Source organism: Pantherophis guttatus, chromosome 7 (genome assembly GCF_059756535.1).
Source record: "Pantherophis guttatus breed Tessera chromosome 7, ASM5975653v1, whole genome shotgun sequence".
Classification (NCBI taxonomy): domain Eukaryota; kingdom Metazoa; phylum Chordata; class Lepidosauria; order Squamata; family Colubridae; genus Pantherophis; species Pantherophis guttatus.
Window position 1 is genome coordinate 85,543,129 of NC_142069.1, and position 24,393 is coordinate 85,567,521.

Below are 24,393 nucleotides of genomic sequence, written 5' to 3' on the forward strand. Positions count from 1 at the left end.
CGGGGCAAAACTCACTGAACAAATGTCTTGCTTAACAACAGCAATGTTGGGCTCAATCGGAGTCGTAAACTGAGGACTACCTGTACAGGCTTATGGGTGGAGTGGGTGGTATCTTCAGACTTTGGTCCAAAAAGTCCGGATGTTAACCATGATAGACATACAAGCAGGACGACTTCAATCACAAGATCACGGCTAACATTCTGACTTCACTTTTTGAACATCTTTGTTTACTTAGTATGACTTTTTCCCTTTTGTGAACTTTGTATAATGTTGCCTATGGCAGAGTTCCCCAACCCTTCTGGGTTGGTGGCCCAGAACAGGAGGGATGGAGGAAAGAGGGGATGATTTTGTGGGAGGGGCAAGCGCATGTGCGCACATGTGCACACGCATAAGTGCCCGCAATATTCGTGATGACACTTGAGCAAGGGGGCCCGCAAGCATGTGAGGCAAAACATGAGTGGGGCTACGAGCCAAAACATGTGTTAACTTGCAAAGCATCCTTGGCCTGCTCTCGAGTTGTCATAGGCAAGTGGAATGGGAAAATGGCGAAGCAGCACGGCAGCCAAAAAACAAAAGCACATTCCAGACAGATCTCTCTCAAGGCTGTCTCCCAGGGTTACCCACAGTGGCCGGAGGGGAGTGATCTCTACAACCTGCGAAATTGCTCCCTTAGTGAATGTGACTGATGACACACCCTGAGGGGAGGTTGGGAAACAGGGTCAAATCTGGGCCGTAAATTATGTGGGGTCAGAGTTGGCTTCACTTGGAATGTGCCGACATGAAGCTCCTAATAAATAACTGGATTTCTTTTGAAGCTTGGCTTGAGGCCCATGAATTAATTAGGGCATCTGTTGGAACCTTGACAGCGCGTGCAGTGGCAGTCCCTTCACACAGCCCAGTGGCAATTATCCCTATGGCCGCGGACCAAAGGTTGGGGACCTCTGGCCTATGGGAAAAAGGATTAGTATAATCAACACGAATGTATAAATGTATCCAATATTTCAAAACTTGAAAATGCTGGGATTTTCACAACAAAACGAATTAAAAGGATGAAATGTGTGCTCTTTGCCGCGATTTGAGCCTTACCTATATTTTCACTGAAGATGAGAGAGGTATCCATAGACAGACAATCAATGTCGACCTGACCCCCTTGAACCCGGTACCAATTAGACTGCAAATCTACAGAGCCGTCAAATTTATCTTGAAAACCCATTGGAGAGCTGTCGTTCATGCCTACAAGCACGTCATCCAAAGCCCATTGGGCTGAATGCTTTCCTAGAAACAAACAAGAAAAGAACACAATGGTTATTCTTTATTCATTATTTTATTTAAGTTATGGTACGGAACCAGTTGGGTGCAGAGCAGAGGTGGTATTCAGCCGGTTCAGACCGGTTCACCCGAACTGGTAGCGGAAATCGTGGGTGCCCCCCACCCCTCGCCCCAGCTCTATGCCGTCCTATTTAGGCATGTTTTTGAGGCCGGGCGATTTCCACTACCAGTTTGCCCTAATCGGTCCGAACCGGCTGAATACCACCTCTGACCGAGGTGCACGAATGCTGTCACCTTCCCACCAAAGTGGTATCTATTTATCTATTCGAAATTTGTATGCTTTTGAACTACTAGGTTGGTCAGGAGCTGAAGCAAGGAACGGCAGCTCACCCCATCCTGTGGCACTCGGGTCTCGAACCTGGGCTGGATAAGCTTAACGTCTTTAACCACGGAGCCATCATGAATTGGTCACACCAGGAATGCATTTATGCAAGTCGAAAAGATCATTTATTGCTCCTTAGAGGCATCATTAAAAATAAGCCCAAGGGAAAGAACTGTCTGACTAACAAAGCGTCAAGAACAGATGGCGAGAAAAGAGGAGTAGAAATAGAAATAGAGGAAGAGATCATACGGACGATGATCCAACTGCCAAACAATAAGACTTTTTGTCAAGTTTATGTAGTGTATATTCGAGGTGGTAACCCCTTTGAGAGCTGTAAGGAATGTAATTTCATTTTAATGTATGCCGATTAGTGTACATTTAAAGTGACAATAAAGTTATTCTATCATCTCTATCTCTATCTATCTATCTCTCTCATCTCTCTCTATATATATATCTTCTATCTTCTATCTATCATCTCTCTCTCTCTCTCTATTATCCATCCATCCATCCATTTATCATCCATCCATCTATCTCTATCTATCTTCTATCATCTCTCTCTCTCATCTATCTATCTATCTATCTATCTATCTATCTATCTATCTATCTATCTATCTATCATCTCTCTCTCTCATCTATCTATCTATCATCTCTTATCTATCTATCTATCATCCATCCATCCATCTTCTATCTATTATCTATCTATCTATCTATCTATCTACCTACCTATCTATCTATCTATCTGTCATCCATCCATCTATCTTCTATCTATCTTTCTTTCTTTCTTTCTATCTATCTATCTATCTATCTATCTATCTCTCATCTCTCTCTCATCTATCTATCTCTCATCTCTTATCTATCTATCATCCATCCATCCATCTTCTATCTATTATCTGTCTGTCTGTCTGTCTGTCTGTCTGTCTATCTATCTATCTATCTATCTATCTATCTATCTATCTATCTATCTATCTATCTTTCTATCTATCATCCATCCATCCACCCACCTATCTTCTATCTATCTATCTATCTATCTATCTATCTATCTATCTATCTATCTTCTATCATCTCTCTCTCTCATCTATCTATCTATCTACCTATCTATCTATCTTCTATCCATCCATCCATCCATCCCAAGTGTTGGCACTATTCCTGCAGAATTACTAGGACCCGAATGATACTATCTGTATTAATTAATTGAATGGAAAAATTATATAGGCATGATATGTCACTCTATATACCAACCATGCTGAGGTTGCCACCACCGAAATGCGGTGGCTGATGTTTTGGCTTCCCGGGGCAATTCAATAGAGACAATCTGTGGTTCCAAGAAAGACAAGAAGTCCAACTCTCGTAGCAACGTCCAGCTGATTCCATTGTCATTGGAATACTGGACCACAAGCCCTACGAATCAAAATGAAATACAACATCATTTTAAGGGCTCTGTAGCAAAAGTGGGATCTAATGCCTATCTGAGACCTACTGATGATGCAACATCTGCATTCCACAAATGCAGAATCCATTCCAGGTAGTCCTCGTCTTACAGCCATTCGTTCAGTGACCGTTCAAAGTTACAGCAGCACTGAAAAAAAAGTGATTTGCAACCGGTCCTCGTACTTATGACGATCGCAGCATCCCCAAGGTCTCTTGATCAAAATTCAATTCAGACGCTTGGCAATTGTATTTATGATGGTTGCAACATCCCAGCCAGATTCTGACATACAGAGTCAATGGGAGAAACCAGATTCACTTACAACTGTGTGATTCACTTAACAACTATAGATTCACTTAACAACCATAAAAGAAAAAGGTTGCCATGACTCCCTTAACGGCTGCCGTGCTTACAAATCGAAATTCTACTCCCAATAGTGGATGAAGGTGGAAGATTACCTGTCATTTAATGGTTTTGGATATTCTGTTACTACTTGTCAAGATTTACTTGTCAAGATTTATATTTTAAATGGCAGCAGTTTGAATGAACTTGAGAAGTCCGTGGCCTGAGAATTACACCTGAAGCCAAGCATTTTTATGTGTAGAATTGTTGTGGCCCGTCAGCGGCCTGTGCAGCTAGTAGCTGATTCAGACAGCGAGGAGGCTGGTGTGCTGCGCCAGCAGCCTGTGCAGCTGGCACTCGAGTCAGACAATGAGGAGGCTGGAGAAGATGTGGTGCCAGAGGTGGGGATTCAGCCAGGGCCTTCAGAACCTCCAGAAGCTCCCTTAAGTGAAGAGGACAAAGAGGAGGAGCCTCTTCTCGATGCACGGGCGCGCAGAGCTGCCAAAAGGCAGGAGTGGCTCCTCAGGAGGAGGTCTCCCCGAGAGTAAGGCTTGGGGCTAATTGACCATTCCCTTAGCCTATTTAAGGAGGAATGCCAATTGCAGCAATTTGCAGGGAACAACTTTGTTCACATACCTTCGTGTCTTGTCTTGCTTATCTTATCAGCTTCCTGCAAATTGCTTCTGGGCATTCTGCCAACCATAGTAAGATTTCAGTTATTATTCTTTGAATTCTTGGCAGCTGTTAATGCAGTTAATTAACAGCCGTTGTTGTAAAAGACTGGTTTATTCAGTAAACTAAGGTTTGAACGGACTTTGTGTGTGCTGCGTTCTTTGGGGTCTGTAGCTGGGGCAGAACAAGAATAGCGTTCCAAATTGCGACAGAATGCAGGTAGTCCTTGACTTACAACAGTTCATTTAGTGACCGTTCAAAGTTACAACGGCAGTGAAAAAAAGTGAGCTATGACCGTCTTTCACACTTTCGGCCGCATCCCCATGGTCACATGATCAAAATTCAGACGGTAGGTGACCGACTCAAACTTAGGACAGCTGCAGTGTCCTGAGGTCATGTGATCAGCTTTTGTGACCTTCCTAGCGAGCTCCGACAAGCAAAAGCAATGGGGGGGGAAGCCAGATTCACTTAACAAACTCATGTTTCACTTAACAAGTGCAGGAAATCGCTTAACAACTGTCGCAAAAAAAGCTCGTACAGTGCGTCAAAAGTCATTTAAGAACAGTGGAAATTTTGGGCTCAGAAGAACCAGCTTGGATTACACGTTTCTAACCACACAGTATTGATAAATGTTTTGATAGTTATTACGTTTAATACCTGCTTATTATGTTTAAAACAGCTTTATGGTCTTTATAAAAAAAGAACACATGTTATCCACACAACGTTTTTAACTAAGTTATGTAGCTAACAAAATAAAAATGAATTTACCTTCGTTCCTGGCTCGGGGTCTGTTGCAGTCTGTACCAGCTGTTTTGCTTCCAATCTGAACATAGAACTGAACTAGTCTGTTTTTTTAAAAAAAAAAAAGTTTAAAAAGTTAGTTTGGGAGAAAAAAAAAACACCACATCTTTAAAGCTTGGGAATTGTTCCATCAAATATAATTTCCCGGTATTTAGCATTTAGTCCTTCGGGAGAGGGGACAGTATAAAAATTTAAAAAATAAAATAAATAAATAAATAAATAAATAATTTTATATACCCTGTTTCCCTGAAAATAAGACATCCCCTGATAATAAGCCCAATCAGGCTTTTGAGCGCATGCACTAAAATAAGCCCTCCCCGAAAATATTTCAATGCATGCGCAGCTGGTCCCCACCATTTCCTCTGGTTTCCTCCACGTGCCCCAAAATAATAAGCCCTCCCCGAAAATAAGGCCAAGCACTTATTTTGGGGTTCAAAAAAAAAATAAGACAGGGTCTTATTTTCGGGAAAACATAGACCTTTGTTCAGTTATTCTTATAAAGAACAACTGACATTACCGTTAAGTGAAAACATGTGAATATTTCTGATGGCTGAATGAAGTACTGCACTGTGATTTTGCAATTTCAGATAAATATCTTCGGCAGTGAGTATAAAGTATTACTGATCAGGCGTATATAGCAGGGATGGCTAACCTTTTTACTGTTGCGTGCCAAAAGCGGGGAGAACAAGGAGGATCGTGCCCGCGCACTGGGTGCGTGCCCGCATCCAGTGCGCCCCCCCGGTGCATGGATGCGCGACACCCGTGCGCTCCCCCCGCTTTTGGCCTGCGATGGCACGGTAGGCCCATTTTTCACTCTCCCCAGGCTCCAGAGCCTTTCTAGGAGCCTGGGGAGGGCGAAAATGGCCTTCCCCACCCCCCTTGAGGGCTGCCAGAGGCTGGAAACATCCTTTTTCCCCGACTTCCAGTGGGCCCAGAAGGCCCGAAAATCAGCTGGCCAGCACGTGCATGCGTGCCAAAGCTCAGCTAGGGCAACGCTCATGTGCCCACTGATATGGCTTTGGGTGCCACCTGGGGCACGCGTGCCATAGGTTCACCATCACGGGTATATAGCATTGTATTGTAATTCTTAAGTAAGTTCACTCTGTAGAACCAGAAATGTAATACAGGTAATTTATTTAGTAACCATTCAAAGTTACAACGGCACTGAAAAAAGTGACGTGTCCAGTTTTCACACTTATGACCGTTGCAGCATTCCCCCTGATCACGTGATCAGAATTCAGATTCTTGGCAACTGACTCATATTTATGACAGTTGCACTGTCCCAGGGTTATGGGATTCCCTTTTGAGATCTTCTGACGAGCAAAATCAATGGGGAAGCCAGATTCACTTAACAACCGTGTTACTAACTTAACAACTACAGTGATTCACTTAATAACCGTGGCAAGAAAGGTTGTAACACAGGGCAAAACTCACTTAGCAACTATCTCGCTTAGCAATTTTACCAGAAATTTTGGGCTCAATTGTAGTTGTAAGTTGAGGACTTCTTATATCACTTTAACCTCTTATAATAGCTATGCTATCTGTATGTAGATGATGCATGTGACTCTTCAAAATCATTGAAAATGAGACATTATTTCATCTAAAACAGGGATCTCCAACCTCGGCCACCTTAAGACTTGTGGACTTCAACTCCCAGAATTCCTCAGCCAGTTGAGGAATTCTGGGAGTTGAAGTCCACAAGTCTTAAAATGGCCGAGGTTGGAGAGCCGTAATCTAAAACATTGTCCCTCTAAAACAGAAAAAATCTGAATTTTTCATGGTCCTGTAAAACCTATGGCAAAATGAAGCTTTTAAAAACAAAATATAGAGTTAACCTGATGCTGGTGGTATCCAGAGAGACGGTTCGTGCTTCTCTTTTGCCCGATCCACCAAAGTAAAGAGATTTCCCATCACTCAATATTCCGCAGCCATTTCCAACTTGAGCTCCGGTTATCTTGTACCAAAGGGGACTCAACTTCCTCTCAAATCTGTCAAACATCTCACTGGGATTAGGTACATTAGACACACAGGTCCCATGTGAAGCTTCAGAAAAAGAAATAATATATATATATAGGGGATACATTTTGGAAGAAAATCTTCAATGCAAAGGTCAAGAACTGGCAAACAAATATTATATATGCAGTATATTATATTACTGATATATTATATTAATACATATTAATATAATATATTAATTAACCTTGGAGTACTCATTTCTAAAGATCTAAGTACCAGAGCCCACTGTAACAACATTGCCAAAAAGGCATTAAGAGTTGTTAACCTAATCTTGCGTAGCTTCTTCTCTGGTAATATTGTACTATTTAACTAGAGCATACATAACATATTGCTTAACGCATTGTAAGCCGCCCTGAATCTCCGGAGAAGGGTGGCATATAAATAAATAAATAAATAAAACATTTGCTAGACCAATTCTTGAATACAGCTCATCTGTCTGGAACCCGCACTGCATATCGGACATAAATACAATTGAGATAGTCCAGAGATATTTCACGAGAAGAGTCCCTCTACTCGCAATAAAATACCTTATGCCACCAGACTTGAAATTTTGGGTTTAGACAACTACACCGTCTTCGGTCTGACCTAAGTGTAGTATATAAAATTATCTGCCACAATGTCCTACCTGTCAATGACTACTTCAGCTTCAACCACAACAATACACGACCAAGTAATAGATGCAAACTCAAGGTAAATTGCTCCAAACTTGATGGCAGAAAATACGACTTCAGCAACAGAGTGGTCAATGCCTGGAATGCCCTATCTGACTCTGTAGTTTCTTCCCCAAACCCCCAAAACTTTAACCTTAGACTGTCTACTGTTGACCTCACCCAGAGGTGAGTTTCAGCAGGTTCTGACCAGTTCTGGAGAACCGGTAGCGGAAATTTTGAGTAGTTCGGAGTAAACCGGTAGTAAAAATTCTGACCCATCTATTCCCTGCCTCCCGAGTCCCAGCTGATTGGGAGGAAATGGGGATTTTGCAATAACCTTCCCCTGGAGTGGGGTGGGAATGGAGATTTTGCAATATCCTTCCTCTGGAATGGAGTGGGAATGGAGATTTTGTAGGATCCTTCCCCTGCCACGCCCACCAAGCCACACCCCGCCCACCAAGCCACGCCCACAGAACTGGTAGTAAAAAAATTTGGATTTCACCACTGAAACAAACAAACAAACAAACCAACAAATATTAGTCAGGGCTGCTATTCACTTACTTTCCCTATCGGTTCGCCAATGTGACTCTACGCGTTAAAGCTTACCTGTATAGGCCATGTCACAAAAACAGACGCCGGAAATGCAGTCTCCCTGTCCATTGCAGTAGTTGGGGCACGGCTCTGAAATATACACTCCGTCCAAGCCAAAGGGGGGAAGGCTCTTTTGCGAACGGCTCTCTTGTATCCAGCGGAATCTGGTCTTCCTACACGAGGGGGACAGAAATACCAAAGCTGTTGCTGCTTTCTTTGAAAACGGGCCCTCCAAAGACATATCCAGGTTGTTCTGTGGGCTTAGATATCTCCAAGACAATCGTAAAGCACAGTGATGGCTAACCTTTTCTGGACCAAGTGCCCAAAGCACGCGCCCAAACGCCCAAAATCCAGTGCTTGCACGCCCCCCACGCACGCGCCCCTGAATGCCCCGCGCATGTGCTGCCCCGTGCATGCGTGCAGGGTCTCCTGCAAGTGTCCCGATTCCCACACATGCACATGCGCACGTGGCCCCTGCATGTGGCCCTCCCCCCTGTGCATGTGTGGCAGAGACCCGACAACCAGCTAGTCGGCGGGAGGCACACCTGCATGCATGTCAGAGCTGAATTGGCGCGATGGCTCGCGTGCCCACAGAGAGGGCACTGTGTGGCACCTATGGCATGTGTGCCATAGGTTTGCCATCACGGGTATAGTATGTTCCATGAGATAATGGGATGCACATAATTTTACTTATTTACTTATCTATATGATGCCCATCTGATTACTAGAGTGACTCTGGGTGGCTGATCATCTACATCCATCTACCTTTCTTTCCTTCTTTCCTTCTTTCCTTCTTTCCTTCTTTCTTTCTTTCTTTCTTTCTTTCTTTCTTTCTTTCTTTCTTTCTTTCTTTCTTTCTTTCTTTCTTTCTTTCTTTCTTCCTCTCTCTCTCTCTCTCTCTCCCCTTCCTTCCTTCCTTCCTTCCTTCCTTCCTTCCTTCCTTCCTTCCTTCCTTCCTTCCTTCCTTGCTTCCTTCCTTCTATATGGCCACCCACTCACTCTCCGTGACACTCTGGGCAGCTTATAAACAATAAAAAAACCCAATATATAAAAAAAATACAATTTGCTTGATTCCTGGCTCAAAACAAGACTGTATAACTACAAAACCATGAAAACTTTATTATTTTTAAACTACTGTGTTAGAATGACTGAATCAATATCATTATGTTGAAATAACATGGTGAGCCGTGGTGGCGCAGTGGTTAGAATGCAGTATTGCAGACGGACTCCGACCACAGCCAGGAGTTCGATCCTGAATGGCTCAAGGTTGGCTCAGCCTTCCATCCTTCCAAGGTTGATAAAATGAGGACCCAGATTGTTGGGAGCAATGTGCTGGCCCTGTAAACCGCTTAGAGAGGGCTGTAAAGCACTGTAAAACGGTATATAAGTCTAAGTGCTATTGCTATTGTGTCAAGCACAGAGTAAGATAGGTGGTATCCATGGGCAGCAATGTGCCATAAACTCATGGCACCCACTAGTCTCTCTCTCCTCTCTGATATTCAGAATAAATATCATGCCATCCCATCTCTCATCTCATCTCATCCAATCCCCCACCCTGCTCTGCCCTGCTCTTCCTTACCCAGGGGGGAAATCCAGCAGGTTCTGACAGGTTCTGGAGAACCAGTAACGGAAATTTTGAGCAGTTTGAAGAACTGGCAGATACCACTTCTGGCTGGCCCCAGAGTGGGGTGGGAATGGAGATTTTGCAATATCCTTCCCTCTGGAGTGGGGTGGGAATGGAGATTTTGCAATATCCTTCCCCCAGGACTGGGGAGGGAATTTATTTATTGTATTTATTTATTGATTCGATTTATATGCCGCCCTTCTCCGGAGACTCAGGGCGGCTTACAATGCGTTAAGCAATAGCCTTCATACTTTCGTATATACCTGCTTAGTAGGGCTTTCGCCCCCCCCCCAAGCGGTGTTCTTTTTTATACAAAGTCAGCTTATTGCCTCCCACAATCCGGGTCCAAATTTTACCTACCTTGAAAGGATGGAAGGCTGAGTCAACCTCATGGGGATTTTGCAATATCCTTCCCCTGGAGTGGGGTGGGAATGGAGATTTGGCAGTATCCTTCCCCTGCCACGCCCACCAAGTCATGCCCACCAAGCCACGCCCACAGAACCGCTAGTAAAAAAATTTGGATTTCACCACTGTACCTTACCCTACCCTATTCAACAGCCTCAATGGTAGGGAAGCAATGCCATCTCCTTCTGCACTCTTAAAAAAAGAAAAAACCTAACCCCCAAATTGGATAATCTGAATTTAGACATTGGCATCCTACAATGGAAGGAGTCAAAAGAAAACTTGGTAAAATTGAGCACACGATAATCCATGAAACTCGACAGATGGATTTCGCTAGTATACCGACGGAAAATACCACACGAAGAATCTATCTATTGCTCTGAACAGGTTGTAGGCAGAATTTATATATATAACGAAGAAATGTTCCCATAACACACGACAACTTCGAATAGACTCCATTACCATTTAATGGAACTGATTCCAAAGGGAATATTTTTAGATCTGGGTGCAAATCTGCCACAACTGTTATAGAATGGATACAGGGAAGGCGCGGAATAATATCCCATCTGTAATTGCAATCGATAAATGCAATTATGCTGATTAGCTTGATTAGCATTCTTGGGGAGCTGAGAAATGTACTTTCGAGTCGGGTGCCTCATCCCAGTTATATGACAGACATAATGCAAAACAGGCTGCCTTCTTATCGATTGGGTACTTTTTCCGTTGGGCAAAGCAATCTCATTAGTGTCTGTGTGAGTTGGCAATTGTGTTTGTTGGTTAATTAAAGGAAAATACTTTCGAGGGGGATGCTCACTGTTTATGTGATTTAGCCCTACCACGTTCTCTAAACTGTACAGCATGCCTTGTTCTGTAATTATTTGTTAATGGACTAACAGAAGGAGACGGTCTAAAAACACTTAGACAAGAAGATAAAATACATTTGGCCAGGCTGTTAAAGAAAGAGAAGAGATCCAATTTAAAAATAAATAAATAAACAAATACGGCAAGTACATTTGTTTGTTGAATTTTTAGCTATTTGTACTAATCTTGGAAGATGGTTCCGAACAAAACAGAACAGAATAACAGAGTTGGAAGGGACCTTGGAGGTCTTCTAGTCCAACCCCCTGCTTAGGCAGGAAACCCTACACCACTTCAGATAAATGGTTATCCAACATCTTCTTAAAAACTTGAGAAGTTGGAGCATTCACAACTTCTGGAGGCAAGTTGTTCCACTGGTTAATTGTTCTCACTGTCAGGAAATTTCTCCTTAGTTCTAGGTTGCTTCTCTCCTTGATTAATTTCCATCCATGGCTTCTTATCCTTCCTTCAGATGCTTTAGAAAAATAGGTTGAGCCCCTCTTCTTTAAAGCAGTCCCTCAAATATTGGAACAATGCTATCATGTCTCCCCTAGTCCTTCTTTCCATCAAACTAGACATACCCAGTTCCTGCAACCATTCTTCATATGTTTTAGCCTCCAGTCCCCTCATCATCTTTGTTGCTCTTCTCTGCACTCTTTCTAGAGTCTCCACATCTTTTTTTACAGTATATCGTGGCGCCCAAAACTGGATGCAGTATTCCAGGTGTGGCCTTACTAAGACTTTATACTTCGCGGAATTCTCCCACCTTATGTTCAGAATTAATAACTACAATAAACTCATTGTAAAGGATTTTAGTTTCCGAGAAAGAGTTAAAGTTAGAAGAAAAGGACATTCTAATATTGTCTGGGCATCTCAAAGAACATGGTTTGACCTTGGCGATGCAGCTGTTCTGGTTTCCAATCTAGTTTCTGGAGTCTTGTAAAATACAGGTAGTCCTCGACTTATAACAATTCATTTAGTGACCATTTAAAGTCACAATGGCACTGAAAAAAGTGAGCTTATGACAGTTGAAGCATCCCCGTGGTCAGCTGATCAAAATTCAGATGCTTGGCAACTGATTCATATTTATGACGGCTGCAGTGTCCTGGGATCACGTGATCTGCTTTTCCGACCTTCTGATGAGCGAAGTCAACGGGGAAGCCAGATTCGCTTAACAAACAGGTTACCAACTTTTTTAAAAAATGCAATGATTCACTTAACCACTGTGGCAAGAAAAGTCACTGAATCAATGTTTCACTTTAGCAACATAAATGGTGGCCTTTGTTGGGGTTGTAACTCCCTGCAGTTGATAAGTTAGTAACCCGGTTGTTAAGTGAATCTGGCTCCCCCTTTGACTATGCTTGTCAGAAGGTCACAAAAGAGGAACAAGTGACCCCCGGGACACTGAGCCCGTCATAAAGAGGAACCAGTTACCAAGTGTCTGAGTTTTGATCATGGGAATGTTGCAGAAGTCATAACTTCGAAAAACGGTTGTAAGTCACATTTTTCAGTGCTGTTGTAACTTTGAATGGTCACTAAACTCACTTGTCAACTCGCAAAGCATCCCTGGCCTGCTCTCGAGTTGCCATAGACAAAGGGGTGGGTGGGAAACTGACGAAGCAGCATGGCAGCCAAAGACAGGAGCACATTCCAGACATATCTCACTCAAGGCTGTCTTCCAGGGTTACCCACAGCGGCTGGAGGGGAGTGATCTCTACAACCTGCGAAATTGCTCTGTTGGCGAATGTGATTGATGACACACCGTGGGGGAAGGAGGGAAACAGCGTCATGATTGGGGCGTAAATTACGTGGGGTCAGAGTTGGCTTCACCTGGAATGTGCCGACATGTTGCTCCTAATAAATAACTGGATTTCTTTTGAAGGTTGGCCTGAGGCTCATGATTTAATTAAGGCATCTGTCGGAACCCTGACATCACTGTTGTAAGTTGAGGACTACCTGTTGTGAGATGGATGGTGACATAAATGGGTTTAAATCAATAAATAGCTCAATTACCTAGCAGCGAGCGATCTCGGCACGACAATGGTGATCCTTGTCCACTCTTCAAAGTCTCCCGCATAATACATGGTTGGCTCTGTCAATTCCCGGGTGCTCCCTTCGCACCCTTTCACCCCAGGGGATGCTGGGAAGCAGCCCTCCTTCACCAGCGACCAAGACAAGCCGGCGTCATGGGAATACTGAAGAAGAACTGGGGCAGAACTACTGAACTGATCCGTGCATCCAATGTTCAGCTGCGAAGTGGAAAACATGTTGAAAGCGTAAGAGGAAAACAGAATTGTTAAAAGAGACAACTTATTTATTTATTTATTATTCGAATTTCCATACCGCCCTTCTCCTTTCGGACTCAGGGCGGTGAACAGCCAAAATAAAAGCATTTATACATAAAGTACGATTAAAAATAGATTTAAAATAATTAAATTTGGCCCATAGTTTAAAATTTATCAATTTAAAATCCATATCAAAATTTAAAACCAACCATAAAATCATAAAATCAAGAGAGACCGGCTAACTGAAAGAGATGAGTCCGGAGGTCGGAGATCACTCGTATCTCTGGGGGTAGATTGTTTCAGAGGGTAGGTGCCACCACAGAAAAGGCTCTCCCCCTGGGGGTCGCCAACTGACATTGTCTGGCCGACGGCACCCTGAAGAGGCCCTCTCTGTGGGAGCGAACTGGCCGGTGGGAGGCAATTGGTGGCAGAAGACGGTCCCGTAAGTACCCTGGCCCTAAGCCATGGAGCGCTTTAAAGGTGATCACCAACACCTTGAAGCGCACCCGGAAGTCCACCGGAAGCCAATGCAGCTCGCGCAGGAGAGGAGTCACATGGGAGCGCCCCGTCGCTCCCATAATCCCCCGCGCGGCCGCATTCTGCACCAGTTGGAGCCTCCGGGTGCACCCCAAGGGGAGCCCCATGTAGTGACTGTGCGTAGAGAGCACTTGCGTTGTGCTTAACACTGAGAGACACGGGTGTGCATAAATCTGTTTTTTAATTTTGTATTCTGTTCCTTTTTCATAATTGCTTGCATTTTTTTTTTTTAAAAAAAAATCACATATACCCAGACCATTTTTTTCTTTAAAACGCACAAATATGTTTAAACGTTTAACTCCAAAATATTCAGTGACAGAAGAAACAGTGAAAACTGCATTCAGGGCTCTCCTGCACAGCTATGCTGACTGGAATTTCTGAACTGCTGGATACACCTGATGGTAACTAACAGTAACAGATTTGGAAGGGACCTCGGAGGTCATCTAGTCCAACCCCCTGCTCACGCAGGAGACCTATACTATTTCTGACAAATGGCTGTCCCGTCTCTTCTTGGTTGTTTATTCTCACTGTTAGGAACACACAAACATGAAACTGGTATCTCATCCAGACAGCACGCAAACATAGTCCTTGAACTAGCGATCACAATTGAGCCCAACATTTCCGTTGCTAAGCGCGATAGTTCTTAAGTGAGTTTTGCCTCATGTTACAACCTTTCTTGCCACCGTTGTTAAGGGAATCACTGCGGTGATTAAGTTCGTAACACGCTTGCTAAGTGAATCTGGCTCCCCCTTTGATGTTGCTTGTTTAGGAGATTGCAAAAATTAATCGCCAGATCCCGGGACATTGCAATCGTCACAAATGATTAGGAACAAAGATGATTAGGGGACTGGAGGATAAAACATATGAAGAACGGTTGCAGGAACTGGGTATGTCTAGTTTAATGAAAAGAAGGACTAGGGGAGACATGATAGCAGTCTTCCAATATCTCAGGGGCTGCCCCAAAGAAGAGGCAGTCAAGCTATTCTCCAAAGCACCTGAGGGCAGGACAAGAAGCAATGGGTGGAAACTAATCCAGGAGAGAACTTAGAACTATGGAGAAATTTCCCGACAGTGAGAACAATTAATCAGTGAACAACTTGCCTGCAGAAGTTGTGAATTTTCCAACACTGGAAGTTTTAAAGAAGATGTTGGACAACCATTTGTCTGAAGTGGTGTAGGGTTTCCTGCCTAAGCAGGGGGTTGGACTAGAAGACCTCCAAGGTCCCTTCCAACTCTGTTATCCTATTCTAAATACATGCCAGTTGCCAAGCATCTGAATTTTGATCACGTGAGTGGGGGATGCTGCCATGGCCGCAAGTGTGAAAAATGGCCATACATCACTTTTTGAGAGCTGCTGTAACATTGAACAGTCACTAAATGAATAGTTGCAAGGCGAGATATAACTGTACTTTGTACAGTTTCAGGAGAATTGAATTGACTTGAATTCCAATTTACAGTAGTGGCCAAAATTGTGGAAACATTTTGGGAAAAGTGTATTTACTAAAACTAGCTAATAATAACACTTCTTTTTTTTTTTGGAGTAATACCATAAAATTATATATCAATGGAAAGATCATTGAATCAAGAATGTAATGCAATAACTTTTACAAAGGATTTGCTATTAGAATAGCAGTTACAGTATAAAGAAGGAGAGTGAAACACGGAGAAAAAACGAGATATACAAAAATGATCACCATGGAAAAAATGAGATAGACAAAAATTATCACCATGTCAGTTAATACTTAGTTGGGTAAACTTTAGCATGAATTACAGCCTTACAACGTCTTCCCATGGAGTGAACCAAGTCTTTTAAGTTCTGCAGCTGTTATCATGTGAAACCAAGATTGAAGGATGGTTTCTATTAACTGGGTTTTATTGCTGGGTCGCTTCTGACTAACAAGTTTCTTTAGTCGGCTCCATAGATTTTCAATTGGGTTAAGGTCTGGGCTATTCCCAGGCCATTCCGGCAGTGGAATAGGATTCTCTTGAAACTTCCCCGCCCCCCAAAAAGTGGTGTTATTAGCCATCAAACCTCAAAAATACACTTTCCCCAGGCGGTTAAATATTGGAAAAAAATACGGCAATGGATTTTGGAAATTACACAGATTAATTTGGAATTAAGGCCCGAGATTTTCCTATTGGGGGCAAAACCTTTGAATGTTAAATCAGATATATGGTTCTTGTTGATTCACATTATTACTGCAGCAAGATTAGCGTATGCGCAGGAGTGGAAAAATCAATACTTACCGATAGATTTGAAAATAATATATAAAATTAATGAGTGTGCGGAATCAGATAGATTAACTAGATTGATCAATGGTAAAAAAGATTCAGAACTTTATAACAGTTGGAAATTATGGTACGATTGGGTCCAGAAAAGGTGGGATAGAATAGATATATGATGATGTATATATATGATGGCAAATATGTATGTATAAAGGAATGACTTTATATTTATGGACAATTCAATCACATTATACCATGGTGGCAGGATTGTATATTTTATTTGTGTATTGGTGTATAGAATATATTAATAAAAATTATTTAAAAAAAAATACACTTTCCCCAAAAGGTTTCCACAATTTTGGCCACTGTTGTAAATCTTAGCATTATTTCAAAGATTGAAATATTTTGTAAAAAAGAACTTAAGGCAGGCACATGGGACCGTGTTTTACGGACTACATTAGGAAAAACCTGCAACAAACATCATATGCAACAGAATGTTTCTCAGTTTGCATATCATTTCGTCAATGCAATGTCAAAACAGAGGGAGGTTATTTTACAAGTCCTCCTGTGCTTGCCAGCTCCCCCTATTTATAGAAGAGTGGGAATTATATTTGAAAACTTGCTTGTAAACATACAATGTTTTTTTTTAAAAAAAATAATTATGTCTGTACCTTATTCTCGGCCTACAGTTACGCAAGGCTCGTTTATATTGTGGGCAACTCGTTAAATTTTTTAGTGCAATCGATCCCAAGAATTTCCAGAGGAATTTAATGATGAACTCAATGAAAGGTTGATGGCAGCTAAGAGCATAACAGCTTGCTAAAGTGGTTTAGCCAGTGATGGCTAACCTTTTTGCCATCACGTGCCAAAAGTGGGGGGAGAGAGGGAGGGAGAGAGAGAGGGAGACAGAGGGAGGGAGGGAGGGAGAGAGGGAGGGAGAGAGGGAGGGAGAGGGAGGGAGGGAGAGAGAGAGGGAAAGAGAGGGAGGGAGGGAGAGAGAGGGAGGGAGAGTGGGAGAGAGGGAGGGAAAGAAGGAGAGAGAGGGAGGGAGGGAGAGGGAGAGAGGGAGAGAGAGGGAGGGAGAGAAGGAGGGAGAGAAGGAGAGAGAGGGAGGGAGGGAGAGGGAGAGGAAGAGAGGGAGAGAGAGGGAGGGAGAGAAGGAGAGAGAGGGAGGGAGGGAGAGGGAGAAGGAGAGGGAGAGAGGGAGAGAGAGGGAGGGAGGGAAAGAATACCTTGAATTGAAGGACGTAACCTGTTTTCAGCGTTAAATCCCGGGTCACTGCAAACCGATCGCCATCTGATTTGCCAAATATCATCGCTGATGGGGTAGCCGAACAAAAAGTTTCGTTTTTGGGCATCCCTTCGTTCGCTAACATTAGCCACATGCTGAGCTGGTTCATGGGGTAATCAAAGGCTGGTTTCTCGTAAAAATTCTAGTTGAAATAAAAAATATATATATAGGGAAAAAACCTCCGCGCTATTTATTAATCAAACGTGTATGCTGCCCATCTGGCCAAAGGTGACTCTAGGCAACTTAAAAGACATTGAACAAAATACTGTATAAAACATTCAAGCACTAAATGAAAGTCTTAAATTTAAAAATGCAATTAGAATACAATTAAGCTGCTGGCAGTCAGCAGAGTTAGTTTGCAATACTGCATTCTACCTAGTGTGCTACCAGGGCTTAGAATAGCGCTAGCCCTTAGACTTATATACCGCTTCACAGAGCTTTACAGTCCTCTCTAAGTGGTTTATAGTTTCAGCCTATTGCCCCCAACAATCTGGGTCCTCATTTTAACGACCTCGGAAGGATTGGAAGGCTGAGTCAACTTTGAGCCGGTCAGGATCGAGCTGCTGACAGTCGGCAGAGTTAGCCTGCAATACTGCATTCTACCTACTGTGCCATCACGGCTTAGAATAGCAATAGTACTTAGACTTATATACCGCTTAACAGTGCTTTAGAGTCCTCTCTAAGCGGTTTACAGAGTCAGCCTATTGCCCCCCAACAATCTGGGTCCTCATTTTACCGACCTCGGAAGGATTGGAAGGCCGAGTCAACCTTGAGCCGATCAGGATCGAACTGCCGAATTTTGTGCTAACATTTTCATAAGCGTAAAACACCGCCCAACTTATTACCTGAGGCAACGTGGGGTTAGCCACAGGAATGATCTGTTTCAGCTTTTCGGACAGGATGATGATGTCATCGATAGCCCACTGATCGTAGCCTTCTCCCGAAAACACCGGCTGCCACCAACGGAATCGAGTGCAGGGGGTCTTTGCAGCAGGAGGGAGCTCCAGATAGACAAACCTAGATGCAGACATTCCTCGCGTGTTAAAAAGAGACGTGTAAAATGCAGATAAACACGTGAATGCAAGTAAAGAGGAGAGGGGAACATTCTGTTTGAACCAACGCAAGTCACCGTATTTTTTGGAGTATAAGACGCACCGGAGTATAAGATGCACCGTGGCTTGATGGTCATGTGACAATTCTTTAGGATTTAGCAGAGGTACTGGTCTACCAGGCTTTTAATTGCTTGCAGAGCTGTACCAGTCTACCCATTTGTTCTTGGAGCGTTCCGGTCTACTCATTTGTTTTTGGAGGCACCGGTCTACCCATTTGTTTTTTGAGTACACTGGTCTACCACCACACTGCCTTTTAACACTGATCAGCTGTAGGGCGGCACTTTGAAGCCCCGCGGCAAGAGTTTAAACAGTTTTTTTCCTTCTAGCCGATCAGCTGGGACTCGGGAGGCAGCGAATAGATTGGGGGCAGGGCCAAATAAAAGGTAAGAATAACGGGGGGGGGGGGAGCTCCTGAACAAAGAAAACCAGTTCAATGACATGATATTGTCACTGCTACCGGCTTGATTGAACTGGGCCGAACCGGGAGGAACCCACCACTGAAATGGATGCTAGATAAGGCTCAGTGGAATTCATGAGGAGGCTGGACTTGGGTCTCTTGTGGTTATGCAACGACTTCAAACTGATGACATGTTTAACTCCACCTTCCAGCTCAGCCTGGTCTTTTCCCACACAATTACAATTATGGAAGATTAAATAAAAAAAACTTAAAAAACAAGAGGACAGGAGGCATATGGGTGAGGATTGTCTCTCTATACCAGGGGGCTCCAAACTTGGCAATTTTAAAACTTGTGGACTTCAGCTCCCAGAATTCCCTAGCCAGCCATGCTGGCTGCGGAATTCTGGGAGTTGAAGTCCACAAGTCTTAAAGTCGCCAACTTTCAGAGCCCTGCTCTATACCAACAGCCACCCTCAGCATAAAGCATCCCTCTTGGTGCCCCAAACTGACTGGCAGAGTCAGGTTTTCAGGCTCTTCTGGAAGGCCAGGAATGTGGGGGGGGGCAACCTCCCCTCCAACAGAAGAATATTCCAGAAGGGAGGGGCCACAGTGGAAATGACTCTTCTCCTGGACCTCCCAGCAGAAATATGTAGCCGACGGCAGCGATGGGTTTCACATTATGTTACTACTGGTTCGCCACCCGCGTGCACGTTCACTTCGTGCGCGCGCGCCTGGTTTGCTTGTGCGCCGGCCTTCCACGCATGCACCTGGCCTTCCGCGCATGCGCTTTGCTAGTGCGCGTGCCTTCCGCGCATGTGCGCGGCCTAAAAAATGTGTCTAAATAGGATGGCATAGAGCAGGGGTGGGTAGGGCAGAGGGGCAGGCCCACCTGTGATTTCCACTACTGGTTTGGGTGAACTGGCCCGAACCGGCTGAATACCACCTCTGGCCGACGGGATCCAAAGCTGAAATGAGTGAGATGGGCCAATCCCATCGGGGTGAGACAGCTCCTCAGATATGAACGTAAGGCTAATCATGCTGTCGTAGGTAGACATCAAAACTTTTCTGCCATGAATCAGTGGTGAAATGTAAAATCTGTTACTACTGGTTCTGTGGCCATGGCTTGGTGAAGGGGTAATGTGACTTAGTGGGCGTGACCAACTTTTTCTTTTTTTAGCTTTTAAAACCATTTTTTCTACAACCTCTTCAGCTGAAGAGGTTGTAAAAAAATGCTTTTAAAAGCCTCTGACGATTCCAGCTGAGTTGTCTGATCGGCAGAGGCTTTTTTAAAAAAAAAAAAACCTCAGGTAACTCAGCTGGGATTGTCAGAGGCTTTTAAAAACATTTTTTTCTACACCCTGAAGAGGTTGTAAAAAAATGCTTTTAAAAGCCTCTGACGATCCCAGCTGAGCCATGGGATCATCAGAGGCTTTTCTTTTTACTTTTAAAAGCATTTTTTTGCCGAAGAGGTCGTAGAAAAATGCTTTTAAAAATAAAATAAAAAAGCCTCTGATGATCGCGCGGCTCACCTGGGCATGGGGGTGGGGGGCAGGGATTTTTGCTACCGGTTCTCCGAACCACCCGCCACCATTGCTACCGGATTGCGTGATCCGGTTCGAACTGGGAGCATTTCACCCCTGGTATGAATCAATACCTGGATTTGCTGAAGTCAGAGAAGTACATTTCTGCCAGGGCGTGCCAGTTGATGCCTCCATTGTTGCTGTATTGCAGGAGGACTCCTTCTTCTCTGCTGTCTGGCTTGTTGCAGGAAGGACTCTCTCCGCCGATCTGAATGTAAAACTGGACAAAGTCTACCCAGGTGGTGTCCAAATCCAAGCTCACCAATTGTCTCTTCCCAGCCTGGAGCATACAAGGAACAACAACAACAACAACAAAAAAAAACATTGATGATATTGATAATGTTGTTGATGATGATGTTGTGGATTTTGATGATGTTATCCAACCTCACACAGTAGACAATCCAAAGCAGTAAAATTCATAGGGAGACTCAAATTGCAAGTGTGTCCATGTGTGTGTGAGATTCTCCCATTCTCTCTCTCGCTCTCTCAATCTTTGACTCAGTCTCTTTCTCAATCTCTCAAACTCTCTTTCTCAGCCTCTCGTTCTCAATCTCTTTCTCTCTCTCAATCGCTCAACAACTTGCCTCCAGAAGTTGTAAATGCTCCAACGCTGGAAGTTTTAAAGAAGAGGTTGGATAACCATTTGTCTGAAGTGGTGTAGGGTTTCCTGCCTAAACAGGGGGTTGGACTAGAAGACCTCCAAGGTCCCCTCCAACTCTGTTATTCTATTCTATTCTATTCTATTCTATTCTATTCTATTCTATTCTATTCTATTCTATTCTATTCTATTCTATTCTTTCTCTCTCAATCTCCCTCTTTCTCTCTCTCAATCTCTCTCAGCCTCTTTCTCTCTCAATCTCTCTTTCTTTTTTAGCCTTCTCTCTCTCTCAATCTCTCTCCCAATCTCTCTCTCAGCCTCTTTCTCTCAGCCTCTTTCTCTCTCAATCGCCTTCTCTCTCTCAGTCTCTCTTTCTCAGCCTCTTTCTCTCTCTTTCTGTCTCACTCTTTCTCTTTCCCTCCCTCCCTCTCTCTCTCTCTGTTTGTCTCTCTTTCTGTCTATCTGTCTCTCTCTCTGTCTTTCTCTCTTTCTCTCTTTCCCTCCTTCCCTCTCCCCCCCTCTCTCCATCTACCTACCTACCGACAGATTTGGCCCATACTGGGTTCATGTCAATGAAACTAGTGGTTTACCTAAGGAAATGTAGATGAATTGACTATGTAAACATTTTATAAGTTATACAAGCATGATTTTTATCCTCTTTTTACAACGATGGATATTTTTCTATTCAGATTATGAATATGCTACATAGACTTATCTAGGCGTAAAGGTGAGGGATATTTCTTTCAGCTGATTTAGAAAATGACATTTTTAAAAAGTGTTCATTTTTATTATTTCTTATTATTATTTCAAAAGATGTATCAATATAGCTGGCTAAAGAATTCTTGGAGTTGAAGTCCACGAGTTTTAAAATTGCCAAGCTTGGAGACCCCTATCTGGAAGTTATCCTTACTAGAAAGTTTTAAGCGTGTGGACAAATATTGACAAAGTCTATGCCAACACGTGTGACATGAGTTTAATTCAGCGATGCTATTCAGCAGGTTCTGACAGGTTCTGGAGAACCAGTAGCAGAAATTTTGAGTAGTTCAGAGAACTGGCAAATGCCACCTCTGGCTGGCCCCAGAGTGGGGTGGGAATGGAGATTTTGCAACATCCTTTCCGCAGGAGTGGGGACGGAATGGGGATTTTGCAGTATCCTTCCCCTGCCACGCCTACCAAGCCACGCCCACAGAACCTGTAGTAAAAAAATTTGAATTCCACCACTGGTTTAATTGATTTGAGTTTTAACTATTTACCAGAAGATTACTGACATCCATTTGATGCCCTTTTACCAGATAGATTAGCATCTAAAAATGTTTCGGTCCATGGTTTCCTATTCACCATATTCTTTCGTTGTAAACCAGCTCATTTTTATTGCCAAATGTAAATTGGTAGAATACGATAGGGATATTATTTTAAAATATAATCTGATTTCACAACTACCTGAAATATGAACCAAATGGAAGGTACCAGCGAGGCCTAAGTTGATATATTCCTTCATCAAAGACTATATAATGTCTTTCCACCTTCTCTTTCAGTGAAAAAAAAAATCTGGTCTTTGATAGGATGATCCATCTATTAGAGAACATATGACATGACATTCTGGCTCTGGGTTCAAGCTGTCTGCATTTCCTAAGATAAACCAGCTATCTCGTCCCCCCATGTAAACAGCCGAAATGCAATTCCAGATAAAATTGTTGTCACGAGCTCAAAGCCTCCAACACAAAATCTCCTTTTCCAGTGAGATGAATCACGACATCGTTACATTTATTATTAGTTTTTTTTTTTTTTAAAAAGACTCCAATTATTAAAATTACAAAGGACCGGGGGGCGGGGGGGAGGAGAGATGAATTAAAAGAAGAGCATCCTGCCAAGGACCTTAACAATCGCAAAAACAAATAAATGGCGTCATTATAATACAAAATTGCATTCTGAATTGAGAGAAGGTTGCAACGGTGGAGGTTAAAACATACGTTTCTTCTAGTTTTTTTAAAAAGGAAAATTATCTTCTTCTTTTTTAAAATATTCCTCAGACAGCTGCCTGTTTAAAAAAAAGAGAGAGAGAGTCTTTGATTAAAAATATCTCAGTGAGGCTGTTGCCAAGGTTAGTGACAGTGAGTGAAGCTTTAAAGAGGAGATGCATAACACCTGGGCCCGGCAGATTAAGACTCATCCAAGGGACCGCTGAAGATTAACAATAATTGTTCTCCCCTTGGACTGTGTACATCATCAAACGTTAGAGCAACACAATCAATCTCCGGCATCTGTGGTGAGCTCGCCGAGACAGACAGCCGTGGCTTTCCGTGGCGCTCCTCGGAGCGGAGCACAACAAGGGGAGCGAAACTCACACCCCTGTTTCTTTCATCGCGCGCCCGAATGTCAAGGAATAGAGAATGCGGGGGGGACAATGCGCACGACCTTGGAAAACTCGTAAAAGCAACACTTTGGCTGTTGTTTGTGAGTGACTATTTCACCCATTCAGGTGGGAGGAGTGAATTAAGGAGCGGTATTAGGAAGCTTTTTTTTTCCCCCTGAAGAGTTGCAAACTGAAGGGCTTGCTGGTTTTTGTCCGTCCCTCCCCCCCTCCCACAAATAAATGGGACACTTGAAACGTCCGCTTTTGTTAGCTGTAGCTTTAAGTGGCTCTTTTCTTTCTTAAGCTTCATCGGGTTTTCTGCACCATCATCCGAGCGACGAGTGATCGGTCTACATTTAAGACCCAGCCATCTGTTGGCCTCATCATCTTCCCATCTGCAGGTTCTCATAAGTGGTGGTCCAGCTGCCCCCTTTTTCTCCTTGAAGCCATTTCCTTCTTCTCTGATGGAGCATTTCTTCCTTCTCCTCCAAATTTCGTGCTCTGGATGAAATGTTCCTTTTGCTTTCTCCATTATCCAGCCATCTCTTTCAGCTCACTTTATGACTCTCTTCTCTTCTCTTCTCTTCTCTTCTCTTCTCTTCTCTTCTCTTCTCTTCTCTTCTTCGTCGTTTAATGACCCCGTAATCCTTTACAGAGTGGAGTCTGGGCAACTGAATGGAGCTAGCAGAGTGTTTACTGGCCAGATGCCCTTCCTGTTGCCAATACGGAGTTCTATTCAGCAGATATATTCTCATCGTGCCCAGAGAGAGAAATATCAGCCTCTACCTAGGATCGAACTCACAGCCTCCTGACTGTGAGGCGAGAGCTCCACCTTCTAGGCCACCATGCCACTCTTTATGACTCTGTTCTCTGATGAAGGAGATATGTAACGGGGATAACTTTCATAGACAGGTGGTCCGTACAACCACCATTGAGCCCAACATTTCGGCTGCTCTGTGAGACGTTTGTTAAGGGAATTTT

General features: G+C 43.4%; 1 protein-coding gene across 3 annotated transcripts in view; it reads right to left on the reverse strand.

The window, feature by feature from the left end:
- RELN (reelin) overlaps positions 1–24,393 on the reverse strand; it is a 382,634-nt gene that overhangs the window by 87,691 nt on the left and 270,550 nt on the right. For all 3 annotated transcript variants that reach the window (XM_060692666.2, XM_060692664.2, XM_060692665.2), the window contains 9 exons: positions 20,536–20,741; positions 18,218–18,389; positions 17,314–17,514; positions 13,047–13,282; positions 8,165–8,322; positions 6,728–6,935; positions 4,860–4,936; positions 2,891–3,049; positions 1,087–1,275 (listed from right to left, as the gene is read on the reverse strand). In XM_060692666.2, coding sequence (XP_060548649.2) covers positions 1,087–1,275; positions 2,891–3,049; positions 4,860–4,936; positions 6,728–6,935; positions 8,165–8,322; positions 13,047–13,282; positions 17,314–17,514; positions 18,218–18,389; positions 20,536–20,741 — 1,606 coding nt within the window. The remainder of the gene's footprint in view (positions 1–1,086; positions 1,276–2,890; positions 3,050–4,859; positions 4,937–6,727; positions 6,936–8,164; positions 8,323–13,046; positions 13,283–17,313; positions 17,515–18,217; positions 18,390–20,535; positions 20,742–24,393) is intronic.